General features: G+C 42.8%; 1 protein-coding gene across 4 annotated transcripts in view; it reads right to left on the reverse strand.

Moving 5' to 3' along the window:
- Positions 1 to 11,811: 11,811 nt before the first annotated feature.
- Positions 11,812 to 19,716, reverse strand: part of TAF1B (TATA-box binding protein associated factor, RNA polymerase I subunit B) — a 58,130-nt gene continuing 50,225 nt past the window's right edge. For 3 of the 4 annotated variants that reach the window (XM_073336044.1, XM_073336045.1, XM_073336046.1), the window contains one exon: positions 11,812 to 13,144. In XM_073336044.1, coding sequence (XP_073192145.1) covers positions 12,979 to 13,144 — 166 coding nt within the window. In that variant the 3' untranslated portion in view covers positions 11,812 to 12,978. The remainder of the gene's footprint in view (positions 13,145 to 19,716) is intronic. The other variant, XM_073336043.1, reaches the window with a different exon arrangement.

Raw genomic sequence — 19,716 nt, forward strand, 5'->3', positions numbered from 1 at the left:
AGAACTGGCCCGGCGGGTTGGGACGGTGGCTGGCGGCAGCCCGGGCACTGGGGAGGGGGCTAGAGCCAGAGCAGCGCGCAACCTGCCGCACAAACGGGTTTTGTCAGCTTTTCTGGCTAGCTCAGGTGGCTCTGGGATCCGCAGGTGGATCGCACCTGTGGCCCGCTTCCCATTGGCTCGCAGAGTTCCCTTGGGGGCGGAGCCTCAGTCGCCCAACTCCCCAGGGAGACGCCTAATCAGGTACAGAAGGGCGGGGTTTGGTAACGTTGCGGGTTCTAAATAGAATCTCGGCCGCCAGAGGCTGAGACCGCGCTTGCTGGGCAGGTACCTGTTGAGCTCCAGACGCCTTCTGAACTGCAGCCCCCTGCCACTGCAGCACCCATAGGACCCTAAATCGTGGCCCGCTTCACCACACAGCCCCTAAGAGATCCTCCCTCCCCCTTTGCCCAGACCCTAGCTGGAGAGAAGTGAATGAGGCGGGATGTGTTACAACACAACACAGGTGAAAAAGACACCTAAGTATGACAGAAATTGGGAAGCAGAAGAGTCAGCTAGGCCCTGAGCCTGCTAGACAAACACTGGCTGCTGCAGCATGGGCCTAGGCCTTGTTCCAGTCCCAGGTGGGAATTGGTTATATTAAACTGTAAACTGAGTTATGATTCCTTATTGTCCACCTTTCCCCTGAACATGGGATCACTCTTGTTATAGAGGTGAATTCTCCTGTGGGCAAGTCACTTTTCCCCTACAAAATACAATCATCTCTTAACTAGAGGCTTGCTTTAGTCCACTTTACTATCTGCATGTTACAAAGCATAGGAAGTGTTCGGGCACATCCCTCTATCTTACTTGAACAATTTCATGAGCTTGTTTCCACAATGTTTTCTGAAATTTTCCCACCACAGCACTAGAATGAAGCCCCTAATACAAAGACAGTCCCTGCCTGGACAAGGTTCCCAGGCACGACTGCAATTTCTAATAAAAACATTTCTCTCATTGCACATTGGTTCCCATTCTTCCCCCTCACTCCACATTAGCCTCAGTCTTTTATTTTTCTGCATTACTTCCATGCTTAAAAAAAGTTAGTCTAGAGAAGATTTAAAGAGACAAGAAATGTGTGTGAACCCTGCACATATTGACGAATTATACTGTGACCAAATGCAATTACACACCCCCATCATAGAAGACTGCTAACAGAACTTTTTTGGCACAAAAGAAGGGAAAGTTTAAGACAGAACTAGAACTGCAGCAGTGATAGCTTCAAAGCCTTCTTGGGTTCCACCATTGCTGCAAACAACCAAATATCTTTATACCCAAAAAGATGCATACAAACATCACCTCTGAGGCTATGTCTACACTGCACACTTTACAGCAGCACACCTGACAAAATAATACCACCCCCCAAATCCCTACACTACTTTAAAGGATGTACTCCAACATAAAACCCATAGAAGGACAATTCCACCAACCAAAGGAAATATGAAACTGAAGGGAACAAATCCTCACTAAGGGCCTGCACATGGAATTTTACCTTCCTCTGCTTCCACTGGCTCTTTTGAAACTAGCATTCTAGCAACCAACATTTTCATGAGCAGCAAACGTCTAATATCATCTTGATAAGTACTGTAATCTAATTTAGACTCCGTCCTATCAAAGTGAATGATAAACTGCTTTAGACGGTCCTTTGTGCCACAAAATGAAAGTCAGTTTTATTTTTAAAAAATACATACAAAATATTCCCCTTTTGCAGCCCAGAATAAACAGAGAATAATTCCTTATGCTCTCTGTACAGCAGATGATAAACTAGAATCCAACTATATAATACAATGCTGGGTATTTCTCTGAAAATCTGGGTTGGTTCGTTTCTAGTATAAATCACAAAAGCAACTAAGTGAGAAGCATAGGAAGAGATTTCCAACTTTCTTAGGTGTTGTATATTTTTGCACTGCTCACTTTTGTTCTGTCTTGAAGTTGCTAGGGATGCACAGATGCAAATTTCATTTGAGTCTATTCTCTGCAGTGCTTATGCATAACCATTATTATTATTTATTATTAACAACAACAAAATACCACCACACTTGGCAGACTTTATGTGGGCTCAATTCAGGCATGGTGTCGGAGCCACACCCCTGAAGTCAGGCGTCACCCTATTTACATCAGGCCTGAACTGCTAAAATCCCATTGAAGTGTCATATATGTTCTGCATTTCTTTCCAAATAGAATGTTTATCAGGGTTTGTTTGTTTGTTTTCTAAACTTTAAATAGAAGTTCCTGCCTTTTTTAAGGAACTGTTCTTCTTGCCCGATTGATTCATTGATGACAGTCCACTTTGGCTACATCTACACTTGGAGCCTGGGTCTAATTCCCAACTCAAATAGGCACTGGCATTATTGAGCTAGTGCACTAAAAATAATCGTATAGCTGCGGGAGCATGGCAGCAGTGGCATGGGCACTTGCATCCCAAGTACTTATCAATGAGGTCCAGGCAGGTTATACACGCAGTGGCTAGACCTTGCTGCCACTGCTTTTGCTACCGCGGCTACACTAATATTTTTAAGCACGCTTGTTCTGTCAGAGCTAGCACAAGTATGTCTACTGGAGCTGGGAATCACACCACTAGCTCCAAGTGTAGACATAACCTGAGTGATATTACAATAATTTCAATGCTGAGGAGACACAATGGTACAAATCTGGATTGACACCCCATTGACTGACCTGCCAGTCACACGCTAGACTTTGTAATACCATTGTAAATACCTCTCCGATGTCACTTGCAGGACTGCATAAGTCACTGAATGCAAGAGGCCCAAGCGGATATTTGCAATGGGGTTACATCGTGGAGACATGGTCCTGATTCTCTACCATCTTGCACCTTGTAGTCATTCACACTTGTGCAAAGTGGTATAGAGTTGTACCAGTCTGACTGGGTAGCATTTTGAAAGGAGACTCCCTGCCATGTGTTGATTGGCTGTTTGCTCCATCGCCCTCCATCACAGTCCCTGCACCTCAGCCTCATTCCACTCTTGCCCCTTATACCTTCTTTACTTCCTCCCCTCTCTGTTTTCCCCTGTCCTGTCCTTTTCACCCCCCCTTGCTTCACTTTTCCCTCTCTTTTCTCTTCTGTTTAGAAAATCCCCTCCTAACTGAACCCCATCCAAAAGGAAAAACAAAAAAAGAAAAACTGGAATTTACTTGCTATTTGCTGCCATCACACTGATCATTCTGCTTGTGCATCACACTGATCACCCGGTGTCTGTCTTGTCTATTTAGATTATAAGATCTTCTGGATAGGGAATGTCTACTACTGTATTTGTACAGTGCCTACCAAAATGCGGCAGTACCCTAATGAACAAAAAATAATAAAATGTTATACTAACTTTGAAAAGGTGTCAATGCCTCCACAAGGTACAAGGCAGTGGAGAATCCAGCCCAAAGTGCTTTATATAAAATCTGTATGACAACAAAGTCCCTGCCCATAGAACAGATTCCGTGTTAGGGGTTAGCAATGTAGGTGGCTACAAAAAGTGCTTAATTTTCCCCACACTGCTTTACAGAAAACAGAAAGGATTTCAGCACTCTGTACAGTCTGTCTCGTTAACTCTTTAGCAAAAGCTTCCTTCCCCTTCCTGCAACAGGCTCACAGGGTTTCCTGTGGCTGGAGCATGGATTTGGAAAAGGGAGGAGACCCTGAGTTTGGATCCCAATTCCCTTCACAGCCAACCCCAAGGCAGAGGATTAGAAAGGAGGGAGAAGTGCCCAAGAGCTGAGGTTTCTGCAAACACAGGGAAATAGAGTGCAAAGAGAAAAAGGAGAAGAGTAAAAGTGAATAAGATAAGGAGACTCAGGGAATGTGGAGAGGGCAGTTGGGATGGGAGGGAGAGAGCACCTGGGGTAAGAAAGAGAGAGGAGAAAACAACAAAGAGGGAAGAGATGGACAAACGTGGATAAAAAAAGAAAATAAAGGGGAAATATATAAAGTATGAAGAAAGAATGGGAAAATAGTATAATAAGTTTTATTTTCACTTCATTTATATCCCTCCATGCTAAATTGTGTTTTATAGGAATCCTTTAAGGAGTTGATGTTATTTTAAATACATATTCACACACCCACAGCTGAAATAGTTGCCATTTTTTTCCAGACTGAGTCAGAGGCTAGGAGGTCAGGCTCCACCAGTCTAAATTAGACATGATACCGAAAAGGGGTATAATACAAAGTCATCCAATATTCACTTAGCTCACATTTTATATATTATTTTTTGTTCATTCAACTTAAGATCTAGAGCAGGGGTGGGCAAACTTTTTGGCGCGAGGGCTACATCGGAGTTGTGAAATTGTATGGAGGGCTGGATAAGGAAGGCTGTGCCTCCCCAAACAGCCTGGCCCCCACTCCCTATCCGCCCCCCCATCAGAATTCCCAACCCATCCAACCCCCGCCCCTTGTCCCCTGACCACCTCCTCCCGGGACCCCCCACCCTAACCATCCCCTGGAACCCCCCCATCCAACCCCCGCTGCTCCCTGTCTCCTGACTGCCCCGACCCCTATCCACACCCCTGCCCCCTGGGACTCCCATGCCTATCCAACTGACCCCTGCTCCCCGTCCCCTGACTGCCTTGACCCCCAGAACCTCCGCCCCATCCAACCCCCCCGCTCCCTGTCTGCCCCCCAGGACCCCCTGCCCCTTATCCAATCCCCTCCCCGCTCCCTGTCTGCCCCCCAGAACCCCCTGCTCCTTATCCAATCCCCTCTCCCTTGCTCCCTGCCCCTTACCATGCTGCTCAGAGCGGCAGGACTGACAGCTGTGCCGCCTGGCCGGAACCAACTGCACTCCCCGCGTGGTGGTGAGGGAAGGGGGATAGAGGGGGAGGGGCCAGGGGCTAGCCTCCCCGGCCGGGAGCTCAAGGGCCAGGCAGGATGGTCCCATGGGCTGTAGTTTGCCCACCTCTGGTCTAGAGTTCCATATACAGGAAAGAATTTGGCACACTAACCACTAGGCAGTCCTATTAGCAGTTCCTATAAACACACTTCCCATCCACACATAAAAGTGCTCCCACCTTTGCACTGGTGTTTCAACTGCACTTAGGATGAGACTTGCTTTGTGCAAATCTAACTACCACGTGGTCCTCCATTGGGTCAGTATGGATGGAGATTGTATTATTGGGACTGCTCCATCAGCTGTCTTTTCACAGCACCCTAGTCACTATTTAGTGTTCCTGCCTAATCATCACACACTGTTGAGTTGGCCAAAGGCCACTTACCTGTACCCACAGACAGCGCTGCACACTTCAGATCTCAGTTGCAAGTCATTTTCACAGTGAACAGTTTCTAAAACAATCTTATATTGGGATGGCTCATCTTATTAGGCTGATGCTCAGGCACTGGTGTCAATCTGGGGAGAGGAGATCCAGAGCCAATTGAACAAAATAATGCTCAGTGCTCTGGAGTGTGACGATTTAGCCAAGCAACAGGCAGAAATGGGCATCAACAGGAGCATCAAGCCATGCTGTAAGACAAAAAGGGTCTGGATTTCATGACCTCAAGGTCCCCTCCAGTTCTAAATTTCTATGATTCTGTGAAAAGGAGCGGAAATCCAGCTCATGACTATAATCATCAATCAGGACTGGAGTGGGAAACTTATCCACTGTTTGAGAAGCTGGATTAAATCCCAGGATCCATCTCTCCATTCAGACAGATAACCTACTACAGTGGTTCTCAGCCAGAGGTCCGGGGTCCCCTAGAGCTGTGGTTCTCAAAGCCGGTCCGCCGCTTGTTCAGGGAAAGCCCCTGGCGGGCCAGGCCGGTTTGTTTACTTGCCGTGTCCGCAGGTTCGGCCGATCGCGGCTCCCACTGGCCACGGTTCGCCACTCCAGGACAATGGAGGCTGCAGAAAGTGCCGCGGGCCGAGGGACGTGCTGGCCACCCTTCCCGCACCCCCCCATTGGTCTGGAGCAGCGAACCGCGGCGAGTGGGAGTCACAATCAGCTGAACCTGCGGACGCGGCAGGTAAACAAGCCGGCCCAGCCCACCAGGGGCTTTTCCTGAACAAGCGGCAGACCAGCTTTGAGAACCACTGCCCTAGAGGGCCACAAACAGGTTTCAGAGGGTCCAACAAGCATTAGACTTACTGGGGCCCTCAGCAAAAAGCTGATGCCCACTACATGGGGCTGCAGCCCAGGGCCCTGACCCCGCCACACGGGGCTGAAGCCAAAGGCTGAGCAATGTAGCGCCATGGGGCCCCACGCAATTGCCGTGTTTACTACCCTCTAACACCGACCCAGGCTTTTATATGCAGAAGAACAGTTATTGTGGCACAGGTAGGCCGTGGAGTTTTTATAGCACACTGGGGGGGAAGGGAAGAGGCTCAGGAAAAAAAAGAAAAAGGTTGAGAACCCCTGTCCGACTACATGCCATGGAAACACCTTGTGGTCTGATCAGTAAGGATAGGCAGCCTGGGTGGATGACAAGCCAGAACAGGTGATGCCCCTCACACTGCTGCATTCGCAGGATTTCCAGACAGATCCAAAATTCTGAGAGCTGCAAACGGCACAGACCCACAATCCTGCCCATGGTAGCTGAGCTGGTTTAACAGGAGAAAGAACCAGGGGATGAGCGGTTATATAGCTTTTTGATATCTCATATACCGTTGGGAGCTGATTTTTCATATTTTGGGGAAGGGGAAGAGTTTTCTTGGTTCTTATGAATGTTGCCATTAGCAACTGTCATGAGGACAGAAGCATTAACCTCACCTCTCCTCTACTCTACTAGCCTCACTCTACCTCTTATTTCTTTCTGCCTCTCATTAGTGCAGTGGGAAGAGCTGGTTCCTGCACACCTGTTTCAATTTTCAGAGTCTTGCATCTCCTTCAGCTCTTCTTTCTGGCTGCATGGCCAGTTTTCTGGGTCAGGGCAGAAGTGCTAAATTCAACATACACAGTGGCTGGCTGAGCTATGTCATATGTCCAGACTCAGAAAGCTGGACAAATGAGGGGAGGAAAATCAGAAAATAACATAGCAGCTGAAACAGGAGAAAATAGGAGTTTTCTATTGGAAGAAATTCCCCATGGGGTACTATGGCCAAAGCATAAGTTACATTTCATCTGTTGGCCCACATACCAGCCTACTCACCTAGGTAGTACATATGACTCTTACCTACCTGAAAACACATTTCATTCTGTCTTGAAATGAAAGATGCATAAAAAGCAGTCCTAAATAAATTCCTTCTGTCTCACTAATGTTTTTAAAGCAGCACAAGACGTAATAATCAAGCTGATGGGTGGCTCACTCAAGTCAAGAGCGGTAGGAAAAAAGACAACAGACTAAGTGAGATATCTAATGATTCCAGGCCTTAATGTTCCCCAGTTACTCCAGTTAGTCTGTGGATCTCCAAAAGTACTGCCCTTCACCAAATCACCACTACTGCTGGAGATGCCTCACAAGTACCTTTTGGGAGCCTCAGCAGAAACCTTATTTGCCAAGCAAGGAAACAACAGAGTTTATTCAGACTTCCATTTTGATAATGGGATTTAGGGGACTCTTCCAGGGGATTAAGGGAGTTTGATTTATTTTCAAATTATGCCAGAAGGCTTTCCAAAATCTCCCACAAGTCACTGCTTTAGAAAGCTGTGCTGGGGACAGGGCTACAAACAATGCTACTACAACTGTGAACACCACGGGTGGGTAGACAACAAACCCGAACCAGCCTGGCTTGCCTTCACACTGTACCACTGACACATACACTGGTGCTAACCCACCAGTTAAATGTCCTAGTGTAGACCACATTAGAGGCAGAAGAGAATGGAGTCAATTTTTATGACTATATTTGGAGAATTGTAAAAGCTTTTTTGAAGTTCAGTTAATAAATTGTTTTCAATGGGTTTGTGTAATTAAATGACTATTAGTTTAACATTGTCAAGTGTTTGAATGGAGATAGGCAATTAAGTGGAGGTACAATTCAAATTTTCTCAAATTCCTTTGAGAGTCATAAGGTTTCATTCAAAAAATAAAAGATGTCTTATTATATAATGTTTCCAAGTAAATCTTGATAGAGGCTCAGAAAGGGTAACACTTTGTGTATTCATTTGCCCTTTCTTTCTTTGCTAAGTCAACAGAAGGGCAAGCTGAGTTCTGTGAATTCTTCTTAGTCTTGAGGTTATATTTGCGTTCCTGGAGCTGGAAACATGCATTAATATACAACAATACACAAAGCCAGGGCATACATATGTACCACAGGGGAAGAGGAAATAAGTTTTAAAGAACTCACAATCTCATGCAGATCAATAATTAATAACTTTACAGTGTGAAAGACTTAAAGCTGCTAAATATTTTAATGCATTTTAATCTATGCACTGTAAAATAATAATTCATCTTTTAATGATAAAAGTCAAAAGCAGATATCAATTATTTTCATTTGTATAATTTCCCCTTTTCAAATACCTAAAGTAAAGAGCAAAGCAAAAAATGTTGACTTTCCTTAAATGTTGTTAGCAAATGATTATAAAAAGAAGATGTAACAAAACCAGAGAGAATAAGGAGTTAAAGCTGCTGGGCTGAAGTGGACACCCTAGCCTCGGGCTATCCAGCCCCAGTTGTCTGCTTAAGAAATGTGGCTCCACCTCAGTGCAGTGTTGACTGGACTCAAAGTAGTTGTGTCCCAAGAGAGCACAACTACACTTGAGTGAAGATAAGTCACCCTGTGGTTCATCAGCTTGTTGCTAACTATCATTACACAAACTAAATGTTGACTGATTAAACTGGATGGGACTGACATCAAGCACATTAGAAGCACACCCTTTACTTTTAAATCCGACTCTTACCCTATGTGTCCAGGAGGCACAAACTGCTTGGTGATGAATTGCAAGCTTTATTTCTGTTTATTAAAGCACAACTTTAATTTATCCCAACATCTAAGGGCGCATTGTTACATTCGCAGATTGAGTATGCACACACTATTTTTACAACTACAGTAGCTTTAAAAGAAAGCTGTGTCTGTAATTACGCATATGTAGTCTTTCAAATGAAGTTAAATACAGCCTTTCGATTTACTTTAAATACTATGTGTCTTTTAGCTAGTGAACCTGAAACCAATGATAAATACTGTAGTAACAGGAATAAGGCATTTTGACTAATAAAAGGATAAGTAGTTTACAATTAAGACAGTGTATAAAAGGAGACGGTATTTCAAACTTTTTAAAAAAGTGATAAGGAAACTTACATTCTTGTTAAAAAATAATGTAACTGCTGATAAAAATAGCAACTGGGGCTGCCTATCTCATAACCACATCAGAAATTTCTTCCAAAAGGCCTAAAAACTCTAGGAAGGGTCAACATAGATAACAAATCTTAAAATCTAAACAAAAATTGTGGCACTAAAAACACAATGCATGAAATTTATCTCTGAGTCAATTTACATATAAAATTATCAGAATTGGGTCTCTCTCTTCATGCCTGTCTGACGTGCCCAGTACAATTTCTATTTAGATCTTAGATATGCCTAAGGCACCTAAGCACTGTACAAGCGCTATGAATCATTGAGTATGAATGTGACACAAGTCACATCTCAGTCTCCTCCCTCCCACTCAACACACACTTATTTTTGTTGTTGTTGGCACTATATAATCTCCCTAGTATCAGAGCATGTCACAATCTCAAGCCTACTACTCTGACTCCCTGTTTGTGATAAGACCACCCTAAGTTTCAGATTTTTGTTTCAAGGTAGCAAGATATCACTTTCACTGACCTTCTGCTCAGTTTTGAATGAATCTTCCCCCTTGGTGTGCAAAACTTTCCAGGTGCTTTCTGTGACCTAGCTCTGACTTCCTAACCACCTCTGGGCTCCTTCCCGGTGATCTTCACAGTTTGAGTGTTGCTTTTTCCACTTGGTTCCAGAAGGTTAGGGCAGTACATCTCCATTCCTACAACCTACAAGATCCATTCTCAGTCTTCAGATTTCAACTTTATAATTTTATTTAAACTATGACTGAGGGGACCTGACCACCAGAGAGAGGACCCACTGTACTGGCCACCTTCTGGGATTATCTCACCACTGCAGCCTGGGCTCCTTGCTCATGAGAGAAGTTGGAAGCTCTTTAAGATTATGTCTATACAGTAACTGGATACCTGTGGCTGGCTCAGGCTGCAGGACTGTTTCATTGCTGTGTAGACCTTCTGGGCTCAGGTTGGCTCCCAAGCTCTAGGATCCGGTGGGGTGGGAGGATCCCAGAGCTTGGGGCTCCAGAATACACAGCAATGAAAACAACACTGTAACCCAAGCCCCACAAGCCCAAGTTGGCTGATATAGGCCAGCTGCAGGCCTATATCAGCCAATATCAGGCCTATATCTTTGTTGTGTAGACTAGTAGTTCTCAAACTTCTGTACTGGTGACCCCTTTCAAATAGCAAGCCTATAAGTGCGACCCGCCTTATAAATTAAAAACACTTTTTAATATATTTAACACCATTATAAATGCTGGACGCAAAGCGGGGTTTGGGGTGGAGACTGACAGCTAGCGACCCCCCGTGTAATAACCTCACAACCCCCAGAAGGGTCCTGACCCCCAGTTTGAGAACTCCTGGTGTAGACAAACCCTAAGAGCCTTCCCACACCCCCAGATGGGACATGCTGTCCATGGTAATCATTTTAGATGTTTGCTGACTTTAGTATAATTGAATTTCGTAACATTTGTGCTCCCTATTAGGGGTTGGAGGCACTGGCTTTTATTAATATTAGCTGAGACACCAAAGAATGGTGCTAGGCAACCGTTTATCTGCCACAAAGATTCCAGCCTACATGGTATCTACTCCTTACTCCTGTTCAAACGTATGTAAGCCCATTAGAAAGCACAATTGAGAAAACATGGGCTATGATAAGGGCCCTACCAAATTCATGGCCATGAAAAATACATCACGGACGACAAAAACTGATCTCCCACCGTGAAATCCTGGTCTTTTGTGTGCTTTTACCCTATACTATACAGATTTCACAGAGGAGACCAGCGTTTCTCAAATTGGGGGTCCTGACCCGAAAGGAAGTTGCAGGGGGGGTCACAAGGTTATTTTAGGGGGGTTGTGGTATTACCACTAGCGATGTAAAAGTTTAACCGGTTAACCGATAAAATTGATGCTTATCAATTTCTGTGAGCAATTAAACTCTGCCTGGGGTCCCGTCTGCCGGCCCTGCACACCCTCAGGGTCCTGGCTACTCGCCCGGCATCCTGGCGTGCCTGGGGATCTGCTGCTGCCCTGCACAGAGCCCTGGGTGTGGGGCCGGCAGCAGAAACCGGCCTAAAACGTGCGGGTGCTGCAGCACCTCCTGCACCCTGTTTAAATGTTTAACCATGTAACAGATAGAATTTTAATCAGTTACACGATTATTGTTTTTACACGTTATTTACATCCCTAATTACCACCCTTATTTCTGCTCTGCCTTCAGAGCTGGGTGGCCAGAGAGCAGCAGCGGGTGGTCACGCCCCCGGCTCTGAAGGCGGCACCCTGCCAACAGCAGCGCAGAAGTAAGGGTGGCAATACAATACCATGCCATCCTTACTTCTGCGCTGCTGCCTTCAGAGCTGGGCAGCTAAAGAGTGGCGGCTGCTGACTGAGGGCCTAGCTCTGCAGGCAGCAGCGCAGAACGGTGGCAATACCATACCATACCATACCATCCTTACTTCTGCGCTGCTGCTGGCGGCGGCTCTGCCTTCAGAGCTGGGCTCCCAGCCAGCAGCTGCCGCTCTCCAGCTGCCCAGCTCTGAAGGCAGCACCACTGCCAGCAGCAGCGCAGAAGTAAGGGTAGCAGTACTGCAACCCCCCACACCCTACCATAACCTTGCGATCCTCCCACAACTCCTGTTTGTGTCAGGACCCTTACAACACCATGAAATTTATGATTTTAAAAATCCTATGATTGTGACATTGACCAAAATGGACAGCGAATTTGGTAGGGCCCTAGCTATGATGGTGTTGGCATCCAGCTTTCTCTCCACCTTGTCTGTTCTGGCTGATTTAGTTGAGCAACTTACTCAGTGCATGAAGAATAAAGCTAGGACTTGGACAGGTATTAGATGGATGAGGCTCAACACATCTTCAGGTGACAAGTGGAATAATTTAATTATCATGATCACTGTCAGTAAGCCTTGCAGAAGAAAGATCGAGAGAAACCCAGCACGTGGTGTACCAGGAAAGGGAGGGAGGAGTTCCAGGTGTTAAAGGGGAAGCACAGAAGAAACCATGAGGCTGGAGTGGGAAAAGAATATAAAATAATGGCTACGTAAGAAGCTTGGGCATAGCAAAGGGTGAGGAGGAGAATAGGAAGAGAGGAAATGTAAAGAGGCCAGGAGAGAATATTGCAAGGCTCCTTCCAATCAATCTGATGTTTCAAAATAGTGAGTTGCAACCCAAATGTCAGATCACCCCAATAAAACCCTCTGTTAAACACCTCTTTTCCCACAGTTGTTTTTTAGCAGTTTTTTTATTTCAAATGTAAACAAATAGTTCTTTTTAGAAATAGGTAACATTTGCTCTCATACAAGTTAAAAAACTCCAACAAGATACAGACTATTTTGAAATGCAAACCCTTCAGTAAAATGAACAATTAATATAATCTAGATGATTTGCTGCACTTTGCAATCAAGATACACACAAGTATGTATGTATGCCAAAAAACTACTACTTTAATAAATTTCCCATTGCCTTTAATACAAGTGGATGTAAACTTTGGTAAGCAGTTGCTTCAGTAACTTTTCCCTCACGTGGTTTCCCATTGTTCTTTGTAATGTAGATGCATTGAAACCACGAATTGGCAGTGAGACAGGCAGTGGCAGATCCACCCATACAGCATCACGCTGAGAACAGTGGAGCTTCATGCAGGTGTTAGGTCTGTATGCATGGATGCTATCGCAGGACTGGGGCCATAGTTCTTAACTTTTTCATTTACCATCTGTGATCTTTAGGACTTTCCATTTTCTTGGACATGAATGTTTTGTTTTGTGTTACTTTCTGTGGAGTTTTGTTTTAAACAGTTTGTGTTCTATTAAACATACCTCTTCATGGATGAGAGAGGCTGGTACCCTTAGGAGGAAGGAGAACAGGTTTAACACAAACTGGTAGCTCTGTGGAAAGTTTGATTCTTTATAGTGTGTCAGTTGCCCACATATCCTACAAAAAACAAACAAACACAAAAAAAAGGATAAGTATGTTCTAAATCACAAATTTATCTTGTTGACATTCAGACATACTCAAGTTTTCCTCTAATTTGAGTATTTTTTATTATATCATAAGTACCGTTATTGATCTATGGCTCCAATCTATGGACCCACTCAGAGTCTCTATGGAATATTTATTTGCAAGACTGGGGCCACATACAGATTAGGCTAGATCGTTATTCTAGAGACAGGTAAGAAGGGTGTGCTGTATATGTTTCCCAAAACCAGGTACACATTGGTCTTCACTAAAACCCTGTATTTTCCATGATTCCACCACTGCAGATTAAGACAATTTGGCTGTCAAATTTAAGATGTTACTTAAGAAAATTATTCCTCTCCTATTCCCCGCTTATGAGGAGCAAAACCTTTTAAATGTTAACAGAATGTATCAGGTGGAGTCATGTTTTCCAGAGTCTGCAGACAGCCTGGAACAATAGCTCCAACGGGTGTGACTTGCTCTTATTCATCATAACTGATGTAATTCTGAGCCTACTGATGACAATTTAAATGTCAGCATTATTAACTATTCCGCTACTATTCATTTTTAGCAGAAACATTCAGTTACTGCACTTATTCCATTGGCCATAGCTGGCGTGGTTACAATAGAGGGTACTGGGCCAAGCTTTCTGCTGTCAAATGTTGCTGGAGTGGAGAACTGTGTGTTTCAGTCTCAAAAAAAAAAAAAAAATGTTAAGCAATCTCTTTCCACACTGATTGGACCTTTATTGTACATTGCAGTTTACCTTTAAATAAAATTTTCCTTAAACACTTCTTCCTGGAATCAATATTTTATAATAGCTTATTACTATATGTATGGTTACTTAAAACAAATCTCCACTGACATTTTTAGCGCTTCTTTTTGTTTTTAGGCAGTATTAGCATCATGTGTTTGAAACAGCAAGATTTTAAAATCAATATTACTTGGCATTTGAATTCTGGGGGCTTGGTACTTTATTACAATTAATTTTATAGTGGTGCACAATTTTATTGTAAAAATATTTGTAAGGGAGCAACATACAAAGGACTAGAAAAGGTTGACAGTGACGATTTAAAAAAAAAATCCAAATCTGCATTTAGGAACTTGTAAGAGATCAAAACATCAGGTTTATGCACATCAATGAAGCTGAAAGAAAGATACTCAGGCATTTTTTATGTGGAATGGCCCATGAGGTAACACTTCTTTTCAAAGCGTTCTGCTCTCTCAAAATATATTTTGTCAACCAAAACTAATGATCTGATACAAACAGGTTAAAGTGGCATTGCAGGGCACCTATTTGATTTTAATGGGAGTGAGGGTTTTCATACAGACATCAGATACATAGAATTTGCATTTTCTTCCTCAAAGGCATTTTCTCCTTACTATCTACTCCAAGAATAGTTTAAAGGATCAAAGACTTCAGGACCTTGTGCTTTTTAAATTCCCAGACAAAAATTACATTAAAATGAAGTGTACATATAAACAAAATTAGAGTAAAATTCATTAAACGGATGTTTAATTAGCTTAAAAACTAAGTGTTAGAAACACAAGAAACTCACAGTTAGGTAAGCTTAAAAAGTCTAAACATTTTAACATATGGAAATTTAAAGCAACCTTAACTGTGCTCTGTAGTGAGGCCATGAAATAGCCATATGCATAAAGCATTTCAGTGGTTCCAGAAAAACTGATTTTTAAAGAAACATTTCTGGGGTTTGTTTTTAGCTCTATGGCATCTCTAATGCACAAAATCTCATAGCTGAGGGAATGAATGCTCTTTTCACATTTTCAAAAAATTAAAGAAATGGCCATATTTGTAACTACATTAACTACTTGCACTATAGATGATACAATGGGAAATCTAAAGGATAAGAATTTAAACTCAATTCTTGATTTCTGATGGCTATGACTATTTGCATTTCACATTATGTTCTAACGTACTACATATGTAAATACATGCTTAAATACAAAATTTGCACGGAGAGAGATTGTTCATGCAAACATACATTAAAAAAAACACTTAACCAATCTGTATCAGATTTATGCATATGAATAAAGAGGATTCTTCCCTCACCCTCTGTTAAAAAGTTTCTTGTTCATACAAGAGAATGAACCTAAAGAACAAAAGCTCTTGTAATATGATACTATGTTTACATTATTCCAACCCACTTCTGTCTTGGTGAATGCATAAAAGGCAAAGTGAAAAGGAAAAAAGGTAGATGAATAATAAGCAAGTACACTGAAAAGGCAACAAAGTGTGCACACACTTTAGACTCAGTCATTTTCAAAAACAGAATATTAAATAAACTAAACCTAAAATAATATAGCTGATATTGTAGTGTTTGTTTTCTTAAACGTGATATTTTATAGTAAATAAAATCTTAAGGCTTGGGTATATAATATATTGGCATGAAATGCAATGAGATTGAATTCAGATTTCCCAATATTCCTTCCCACAAAAGACAGCAGAAACCCATTATTGCAGTGTGAATCCAAGATGATCTTCAATCTCTCAGTATCTTTTCCTCACCCCCACCTAATCCATTGGCTGAACAGGAGCTGGGTTTGCTTTTCATGGCATGACCCAGTGGCAGAACAGTAAACTGGCCTTAGGCCAGGCCACCTTGTTTATTAAAAATAAAAAAAAAAAATCAGGATTTTGGAGGCTAGATAAAAACACCATTTGAAATGTAAATACTTCTTCCTGCCTCACAAGAGATAAATGCTATTGAACTCTTACATTATCCTGAGTAGTCTTCTGCACTCAGATGGAAGTTGGTCATCTTTTAATCCACTTAATGTGTGTCATGTTAATTTTATATCGTTCTAGTTTTTTAATCAAAATATTTTGTGGTACTAAGTCAAATGCCTTACAGAAGTCTAAGTAAAGTGTGGGCCCCCTACTGAATGAGGGAGGCAACCTAGTGACAGAGGATGTGGAAAAAGCTAATGTACTCAATGCTTTTTTTGCCTCTGTCTTCACTAACAAGGTCAGCTCCCAGACTGCTGCGTTGGGCATCACAGCATGGGGGGTAGATGGCCAGCCCTCTGTGGAGAGAGAGGTGGTTAGGGACTATTTAGAAAAGCTGGACGTGCACAAGTCCATGGGGCCGGACGAGTTGCATCCGAGAGTGCTAAAGGAATTGGCGGCTGTGATTGCAGAGCCATTGGCCATTATCTTTGAAAACTCATGGCAAATGGGGGAAGTCCCAGATGACTGGAAAAAGGCTAATATAGTGTCCATCTTTAAAAAAGGGAAGGAGGAGGATCCTGGGAACTACAGGCCAGTCAGCCTCACCACAGTCCTCGGAAAAATCATGGAGCAGGTCCTCAAAGAATCAATCCTAAAGCACTTACATGAGAGGAAAGTGATCAGGAACAGTCAGCATGGATTCACCAAGGGAAGGTCATGCCTGACTAATCTAATCGCCTTCTATGATGAGATTACTGGTTCTGTGGATGAAGGGAAAGCAGTAGATGTACTGTTTCTTGACTTTAGCAAAGCTTTTGACATGGTCTCTCACAGTATTCTTGTCAGCAAGTTAAAGAAGTATGGGCTGGATGAATGCACTATAAGGTGGGTAGAAAGTTGGCTAGATTGTCGGGCTCAACAGGTAGTGATCAATGGCTCCATGTCTAGTTGGCAGCTGGTGTCAAGTGGAGTGCCCCAGGGGTCGGTCCTGGGGCCGGTTTTGTTCAATATCTTCATAAATGATCTGGAGGATGGTGTGGATTGCACTCTCAGCAAATTTGTGGATGATACTAAACTAGGAGGAGTGGTAGATACGCTGGAGGGCAGGGATAGGATACAGAGGGACCTAGACAAATTAGAGGATTGGGCCAAAAGAAATCTGATGAGGTTCAATAAGGGTAAGTGCAGGGTCCTGCACTTAGGACGGAAGAACCCAATGCACAGCTACAGACTAGGGACCGAATAGCTAGGCAGCAGTTCTGCGGAAAAGGACCTAGGGGTGACAGTGGATGAGAAGCTGGATATGAGTCAGCAGTGTGCCCTTGTTGCCAAGAAAGCCAATGGCATTTTGGGCTGTATAAGTAGGGGCATTGCCAGCAGATCGAGGGACGTGATCGTTCCCCTCTATTCGACATTGGTGAGGCCTCATCTGGAGTACTGTGTCCAGTTTTGGGCCCCACACTACAAGAAGGATGTGGATAAATTGGAGAGAGTCCAGCGAAGGGCAACAAAAATGATTAGGGGTCTGAACACATGACCTATGAGGAGAGGCTGAGGGAACTGGGATTGTTTAGTCTGCAGAAGAGAAGAATGAGGGGGGATTTGATAGCTGCTTTCAACTACCTGAGAGGTGGTTCCAGAGAGGATGGTTCTAGACTGTTCTCAGTGGTAGAAGAGGACAGGACAAGGAGTAATGGTCTCAAGTTGCAGTGGGGGAGGTTTAGGTTGGATATTAGGAAAAACTTTTTTACTAGGAGGGTGGTGAAACACTGGAATGCGTTACCTAGGGAGGTGGTAGAATCTCCTTCCTTAGAAGTTTTTAAGGTCAGGCTTGACAAAGGCCTGGATGGGATGATTTAATTGGGGATTGGTCCTGCTTTGAGCAGGGGGTTGGACTAGATGACCTCCTGAGGTCCCTTCCAACCCTGATATTCTATGATTCTATATTACATCAACACTATTATCTTTATCAATCAAACTGTAATCCCATAAAAAAAAAATCACATTAGTTTAACACCATCTATTGCATACAACAGTATGACTTTTCCGACCCACGACCAATATATATATGTATTAGGGCTGTCAAGCGATTAAAAAAATTAATCATGATTATTCGCGTTGTTAAACAGTAATGGAATACCGTTTATTTAAATATTTTTGGATATTTTCTACATTTTCAAATATATTGATTTCAATTACAATACAGAATACAAAGTGTAGAGTGCTCACTTTATATTTATTTTTATTACAAATATTTGCACTGTAAAAAACAAAAATAATATTTTTCAATTCACCTCATTAAAGTACTGTAGTGCAATATCTTTATCATGAAAGTTGAACTTACAAATGTAGAATTACGTACAAAAAATAATTGCACTGGAAAATAAAACACTGTAAAACTTTAGAGCCTACAAGTCCACTCAGTCCTACTTCAACCAATCGCTCAGACAAACCAACGTGGTTACAATTTGCAGGAGATAATGCTGCCCGCTTCACGTTTATGACACCTGAAAGTGAAAACAGGCGTTTGCACGGCACTGTTGTAGCCAGCATAGCAAGATATTTCGGTGTCAGATGCACTAATGCAGGGGTAGGCAACCTATGGCATGAGTGCGAAAGGCAGCACGTGAGCTGATTTTCAGTGGCACTCACACTGCTTGGGTCCCTGCCACTGGTCCGGGGGGCTCTGCATTTCAATTTAATTTTAAATGAAGCTTCTTAAACATTTTAAAAACCTTATTTACTTTACATACAACAATAGTTTAATTATATATTATAGACTTATAGTAAGAGACCTTCTAAAAACATTAAAATGTATTACTGGCACGCGAAACCTTAAATTAGAGTGAATAAATGAAGACTCGGCACACCACTTCTGAAAGGTTGCCGACCCCTGCGCTAAAGATTCATGTCCCTTCAACTTCAACCACCATTCCAGAGGACACGTGTCCATGCTGACGATGGGTTCTGCTCGATAACTATCCAAAGCAGAGCAGATCAACGCATATTCATTTTCATCATCATGAGTCAGATGCCACCAGCAGAAGGCTGATTTTCTTTTTTGGTGGTTGAGATTCTGTAGTTTCTGCATCTGAGTGTTGTTCTTTTAAGACTTCTGAAAGCATGCTCCATACCTCATCCCTCTCAGATTTTGGAAGGTACTTCTGATTCTTAAACCTTAGGTCGAGAGCTGTAGCTGTTTTTTGAAATCTCACATTGGTCTCTTCTTTGAGTTTTGTCAAATCTGCTGTGAAAGTGTTCTTAAAACCAACATGCTGGGTCATCATCCAGGACTGCTATAACATGAAATATATGGCAAAATGCGGGTAAAACAGAGCCGAAGACATACAGTTCTCCCGCAATGAGTTCAGTCACAAATTTAATTAACACATTATTTTTTAACAAGCATCATCAGCATGGAAGCATATCCTCTGGAATGGTGGCCAAAGCATGAAGGGGCATACAAATGTTTAGCATATCTGGCAGATAAATACCTTGCAACGCCGGCTACAAAAGTGCCATGCGAATGCCTGTTCTCACTTTCAGATGACATTGTAAATAAGAAGCAGGCAGCAGCATCTCCTGTAAATGTAAACAAACTTGTTTGTCTAAGCAATTGGCTGAACAAGAAGTAAGGACTGAGCGGACTTGCAGGCTCTAAAGCTTTACATTGTTTTCTTTTTGAGAGCAGTTATGTAACAAAACAAAACAAAAATCTACATTTGTAAGTAGAACTTTCATGATAAAAAGACTGCACTACAGCACTTGTATGAGGAGAATTGAAAAATACGATTTCTTTTGTTTATAATTTTTACAGTGCAAATATTTGTAATAAAAATAATAATATAAAGTGAGCAGT

Source organism: Lepidochelys kempii, chromosome 3 (assembly GCF_965140265.1).
Source record: "Lepidochelys kempii isolate rLepKem1 chromosome 3, rLepKem1.hap2, whole genome shotgun sequence".
Taxonomy (NCBI): Eukaryota; Metazoa; Chordata; order Testudines; family Cheloniidae; genus Lepidochelys; species Lepidochelys kempii.